Genomic DNA, 6,594 nt, shown 5'->3' with positions numbered 1-6,594 from the left:
GTCTACTACTGCCTGTGCGGGCAGATGGTGCTGGTGCTGGGTGAGCGGCCGGAGGGGGCGGCGGGGCCGGGCCGGGCCGGGCCCCTCAGCGAGAGCGGGGTCGACGCCAGGCCTGGGGCCTGCAGCGCCGCGCGAGGCCCCACTGCTGTGGCAGGGCAGGCTCTTTGGTAGAGGGGGTCTCGGATTAGACCGACTGAGGAGTTGGGGGGAATCTTACAGAGTCGGCTGGTGTGATAATATGGCAGGGCCCTCGCTGTCCGGTGATTGCCAGTGCCGCGCAGTCGTTTTGACGGTGTGACGATTGCTTGGCACGTGTGGCTGGCCTACATTTATTGCGCAGTTCACTCATTAATTGCTTGATATGCATAATATGTGGCGGGGGCTAAAGGCACACGGCAGTGCTGAGGATTAACGGTGTTCAGGGTTTTTACCACCCTTGGCACTTAGTCCTCGTGTTGGGACCCTTTCTTTTCCCCTCCTCTCTGAGAAGATCGCTTCCCAATGCGGTCTTGTGAATCCAGTGGCTGCTTTCTTTTTGATGCTGCCTGGCTAGAGGGGATGGGCAAGAGGGATGCTGTTTGGGGGTCCAGGCACGTTTCAGTAGCTGGACTTGGCTCAGGTTAGTAAACTGCTAAATACTGCACTCACCAGGAGACAGTGGAGAAACCTGATGGAGTAATGTCACTGCCCTGATTATTCTGATGGGTGCAAATGTGTGGCAATGTTTGGTCTTCATAAAGATGAGAAAATGGCCTTCTAACCACTAGACTATTGTTCCTGTCAATGAAGATGAAACTACCTTTACAACCATCTCCATCCTTTGTTCTGCAGACTGTCAACTGGAGAAGCTGCCCATGAGGCCCAGAGACAGAGCTCGAGTGATAGACGCAGCCAAACATGCCCATAAATTCTGTAACACAGAGGAAGAGGAAAATGTTTATCTCAGACGGTACGGGACCCTCTTTTCCTCTATTGGCACCCTTGACCATTTGCGTGATTGTGTGATGCTGCCACTGTTCAGGCTTCAAACTGTTAGATGAAAATAATTCTTCTGAACCAGGAATTTATCACTGGTAGATCTGAGGACAGGAACTGTCGCAGGATCAGATGCTGTTCTTATAGAGGCAGGTAATGTAGGCCCAAGTTTGAGATATCTCAGACACAGAATGGAGCATCCCAGAGAAATTCTAAATCTCCCCTGCTTTGCAGATGGAAAAATTAATTTCTCATCAGCAGATTGGTATACTGAAAAACACAGCTCTAGTCCCTGTTTTGTGACTAGAACAAAACCAGACATGAAACAAACTTCACACCCCGTGTCTTTCTCCTGAAAGTGTGGTCGCAGAGAATAAACTGTAAACGACTTAATAATCTTTTGGTTATTGCAGTATAGATTAAAGGATAGCATAGGCAGACTTTATGCTTTGTTTTAATTTCCTCTGGGATTCCAATAAATTGCTGATTCCAGTAAATGTGACTGGATTTAGTTTTGGTTTTGAATGATGTGGGAATACTGGTATTAAAACATCTTCTGCCATGACTCTACTACACTGTAGATTGAGACGGCAAAGAATTTAGTCAGAAAGAAGAGTGAGGCAAAACCAGACAACATTGGCTACCCATTGGGATGGGTGGTCGCCAACTGCCAGTTGACACTCTCCCCCTCTCCTCCCCACTGCCATCAGCGCTGCTGCCACCTGCGGGAGCTTGCCGTGCCCCACCAGCCTGTAGGGGCACGCGGTATTCATGCCAGACAAGTAGATCTCTTGTCTTCCTCTCTCACATTAGTGATGAAGTCAAGATAGCAAGTTTTTCATGAAGAAAATGTATTGAGCAGGGTCTTAAGGGCGGAGACAAGATATCTTTGCCTTGGTTGTAACACTGCTTCCCTGGTCTACATCTTTGTATTGTTCAGTCTCTCTCACTTTAGTGACACCCCATTAACCATTCTTTCCCAGTCCTGTGTCTGCATGGTGTAGAGTCCAGACTGAAGAAACTGTATATCACCTGACTACAGATCTGCTAAAAAGGCAAAAATGGCAAACAAAGCTGAAACCCCTTATCTGGCTGCAAGTCTGGCCTCCTTTCTGTTTGCCCTGTGGATTTCTAATGCACTCCTCTATTTAGTATCTACACACGTGTCAGATACCTAAACATTTCCCATTTCCCTAAACATTTTCTCTCTTTCTTCCCCAGACCAGAAGGTATTGAGCGGCAGTACAGGAAGAAGTGTGGAAAGTAAGTGACTGCAGAGTAAAAGTTATCAGTACAGTATGGAGAGATCTGGATGTGTATGGTTGTTTGGTATTTGTTTATTGCTTTCCATTGTTAGCCCCATTGCTTAGAAATAACGTTTTTCTTCCTGTAACACATAGTAGGGGTATTAACATTTTGTAACCTTTATCTATGTGCAGTAGCCAGGGCTGTAGTGACAAGACTGGACTCTTTCAGTGTTCCTGGGTATCATGCATTTACTGCACTTCTAACTCTTGCTTTATTAATTTGGTCTCACTGAAAAGGAAGGTGTGGGTCACGTGATAGGAGGGTAAACAAAAACAGTATTCTAAAATGGTCTCAGCCTCAATCTGTGACCCTTCAAGTATAAATTTTTTTTTTCTAATGCTTGGTGTAGATTTAATGTCCTTAGGTTGATGGTTTCATAGTTTCATAGTTGGTAGGGTCGGAAGGGACCTGAACAGATCATCAAGTCCGACCCCCTGCCATGGGCAGGAAAGAATGCTGGGATCAAACGACCCCGGCAAGGTGTCTATCTAGCCTCCTTTGGAAGACCCTCAGGGTAGGGGCAAGCACCACTTCCCTTGGAAGTTGGTTCCAGCTCCTAGCCGCCCTGACTGTGAAGTAACGCCTCCTGATATCTAGCCTGAATCTACTCTCTGTCAACTTATGGCCGTTATTCCTTGTTACTCCCAGTAGTGCTTGGGGGAACAGGGACTCTCCCATTACCTGCTGGTCTCCCTTGGCCAGGTTCAAGATGGCCACCAGATCCCCCTCAGCCTTCTCTTGTGGAGGCTGAAGAGGTTCAGGTCTCGTAGCCTCTCCTCGTAGGGCCTGCCCTGCTACCCCCTAATCATGTGAGTGGCCCTCCTCTGGACCCTCTCGATGTTGTCCACATTCCTCCTGAAGTGCAGCGCCCAGAACTGGATGCTGTACTCCAATTGCGACCTGACCAGTGCCACATAGAGGGGGAGGATCGCCTCCTTGGACCTGCTCATGATGCATCTGTGGATGCATGACAAGGTGTGGTTAGCCTTCCTGACTGTGACCCCACATTGGCGGCCCATATTCATCTTGGAGTCATTATAGACTCCAAGATTCTTTGCTGTCTCTGTGCTGACGAGAAGGGAGCGTTATTTACTTGAAGATCATTTTTGTCCTGTATAGCGCGCAGGTTAATTGGCTGCATGGTCAGTTGACTGGTTTGCAGTGCAGGATGTTTTTGAAAGCCTCTAATCAGGAGGAAAAGACTTCTGTTTTCTCACGAGTAGGTGCACTGCTGTTTTCAGGTGTGGACTGCTGCTCTTTTACCAGCACCAGCAGAAGAACGCCCCAGTTACTTTCATCGTTGATGGAGCCGTTGTCAAGTTTGGCCAGGGCTTTGGGAAAACAAACATATATACTCAGAAACAGGAGCCTCCCAAAAAGGTAATTTGGCTTTGATGAATTACAAAGCTAACCGTGTCTTTCAAAGGGGTGCAGGTGGACCTAGTAAGTCTTTTCCATCTCTGATGCATAGTTTGGGCCTGTGCTCGGTCACTGATGGTCCCTTCTGGTTGTTTGGAAAAGTGGAATTGACTGCAGTAAGTCTTCCTTGGCAGAAGTTTTTAAAGCACAGAAACTTTGAAACTAGAGGGGAGAGAAAGAGGAGTAGGGAGGACTCCCAGCATCTCTCACAACATTGGTCTAAATCACCAAGTGCTTCAGACTGGTTTATGTTTGAATTTTATTTTCCGTCTTCAGCCGCTGTGTTAAACACTGCTTCAAAGCTCTGGGGTCATTGTTGATACAAATACATGCTGAACTAAAGCAGCACCTTTTTTGTTTCCCCTAGGTGATGATGACGAAACGGACCAAAGACATGGGCAAGTTCAGTTCAGTCACAGTTTCCACCATTGATGAAGAAGAGGAGGAGATTGAGGCGGTGAGTTTCCTTTGCCCTGCCAGTGCTGGCAAGTGGTGTCCTGTTGGGGCCTTGAATGCAGCTCCTCCAAAGGTTTCTTGGTTGAATGGCAATACATTCAGAATACTTGTTTATCTATTTAGGCATTTACTCTGTGCTTTTCACTGTGGTATCTGGCTACCTGTACATCACTGGATCCAATAGAAATTCTGCTCTGGGCTCTTACAGCCTACTGGTATTAGTGAGGGGTATCTCTTGTATTCCGGGATAGGCTAAAGGAAAAAAAAAAAACCCTTTATACTATTTTTACGTAATCTCCTCTACTGAGTTAGTATGCAGGAGTTGTTCTCTCAACTCAGCTTGTATATTCTTTGACTTACCTTTCCCTCTGTGCTTTCCAGAGCTGTGTCTTTGCTGCACAGTTACCCTGGACTATGGTCTGAGTGTTACCCCTAAGCTTGCTTCTGTCCATACAGGAAAAACCTCCATCCCTATCTTGAAGGCAGTTTAAGCCTGAGTTAGGAGACATAGCTCTTGTTTCATTTCAGGCTGGGTTGGCATCCCATTCATTCTGAAATAAGAAGACAGGCTAATTAAGTTGGGTTGCTCTTGCTTTTCTGGTTCTGTTGTCTCATTGCACCTAAACTGTACTTTTTCCTCCCTGTTGCTGTGTATTTGGGGTCAAAACCTCTGGAGCATTTGAACAGAGATGCCACCTTCCTTCTAGGCTACCAGGTTGCCAGGTGCTGACACCAGCCTTTGGGAAAAGCTGTGGTGTGTAACCAGTAAGATCCATAATTTGGGGAAAGGTACCCAAATTGACACTTTCCTGTTTAGTGGGCAGGAAAAAAGTGAAAAGACAGAGTAATTGGTCAGGCAGGCTATGAGTCACATTGCCATGTGCAAGCTGGATTCCTAGATATTCTCATGCAGAGTTCTGGCTGTTAGATGCTGTTTGCTTTTGCTGTCAGAACTGGTTGTCTTCATAATGAATAGCTTCACTTTCACTGTCACATCAGCTCCATGCTGAATGAGAATGGCCATTCTGCAGATGAAGTCAGAAGGAGGTCAGGTTTAACTTGTCACTGAGGGACGTGGGATATGACAGCAGAACTCTGGCCCAGGTGCTGGGATGGTTCTGCACAATAGATGCAGTTTGAGGGTATAGAGGTTGTTGACACTGCGGTGTGGAATAGAGGGACCTTGGTAGCATTAGTTCAGGTCTTAGCAGCAGCCCAGCTATGTCTGAGTAGACCTCTGCACAGGCTATACTACCCTGCTGCAAAACAAACAGAAGTATACCTCTGCCTGAGAGAGGCTGTGCATGGGCCTATTCCACCCATGCTAAGCTAGCTTGTGCTGTGCTATTTTGGGCTTGCTCTGCAATGACCTCATTCATTTCCTCCCCTTCCTTGTTGTTCTCCTCCTTTGGTTTGCCTGTTGCAATCCAATTGATTGACTGAAATGAACAAGGCGATTGCTAGCCTGCTTTTCAACAACACAGAATACTTGAGCCTAGACGACCTTCCTGTGAATGGTGATGCTAATAAAAGGGATTTTCTTCATTGTACACATCTTTCCTTGTCCTTTCCTGATGGCATTTTGCCTGTGCCAGCTGGAAAGTGATTACAGGCTGTAAGGATGGTGATGGCAAAGGTGAACATATGTCTCGGATTGGCTGGGGCAGTCCTGGATTTCAGAGGATTGATCATCTCAGGGTGGGGATGCAGAGTGGCAGGAGCTGTGAAATAGTAAACCTTGCTAACACTAATTGTTACTTCACAGGTGTTTGTGAAATAAAGAATACTGGGTCATTAACGGACCATTGACTCCCTGCAGCCTGGGGGGTAGCAGGCTTTCACGTTGTCTCATCTAGTCACCCTAGATCAGGGGTGTCCAACCTTTTTGAATGTGGGGCTGGATCATGAACTTTTTATCACTTAGTGGGCTGGCGAGCCATATTCAGACTACTCAAGGGGGACCAGCAGGCATTGGGAGAGTCCCTGTTCCCCCGAGCACTCCTGGGACTTACACGAAACAACGGACACAAGCTAGCAGAGGGTAGTTTCAGGCTAGACATTAGGAGGTGCTATTTCACTGTCAGGGCGGCTAGGACTTGGAACCAACTTCCAAAAGAAGTGTTGCTGGCTCCTACTCTGGGGGTCTTTAAAAAAAGGCTGGACGAACATCTGGCCGGGGTCATTTGACCCCAGTACTCTTTCCTGCCATGGCAGGGGGTTGGACTAGATGATCTCCTCGGGTCCCTTCCAACCCTACCAACTATGAAAGATCTCACTGGAAGTGGTATCACATCATCCCCCCAAAATGAAAGTACAGTGTTTACTTTCGTTTCCTGTCGCAGCACCTCGGGTCTCAGAAAACAGCTTGGAGGGCCGCATGTTGGACAAGTCTGCCCTAGATAAAGCTAAAGCTGGCCCAATGACTTACATTCTCAT

General features: G+C 47.2%; 1 protein-coding gene across 1 annotated transcript in view; it reads left to right on the top strand.

The window, feature by feature from the left end:
- Positions 1-6: 6 nt before the first annotated feature.
- CUNHXorf56 (chromosome unknown CXorf56 homolog) overlaps positions 7-6,594 on the top strand; it is a 9,410-nt gene continuing 2,822 nt past the window's right edge. The window contains exons 1-5 of the mRNA XM_006028477.3: positions 7-40; positions 832-949; positions 2,197-2,238; positions 3,525-3,663; positions 4,070-4,159. Of these exons, the coding sequence (XP_006028539.1) occupies positions 25-40; positions 832-949; positions 2,197-2,238; positions 3,525-3,663; positions 4,070-4,159 (405 nt within the window). The 5' untranslated portion in view covers positions 7-24. The remainder of the gene's footprint in view (positions 41-831; positions 950-2,196; positions 2,239-3,524; positions 3,664-4,069; positions 4,160-6,594) is intronic.

This window comes from Alligator sinensis, unplaced genomic scaffold (assembly GCF_000455745.1).
Source record: "Alligator sinensis unplaced genomic scaffold, ASM45574v1 scaffold157_1, whole genome shotgun sequence".
Lineage (NCBI taxonomy): Eukaryota > Metazoa > Chordata > Crocodylia > Alligatoridae > Alligator > Alligator sinensis.
This window is presented reverse-complemented; position numbering and strand designations above follow the sequence as displayed.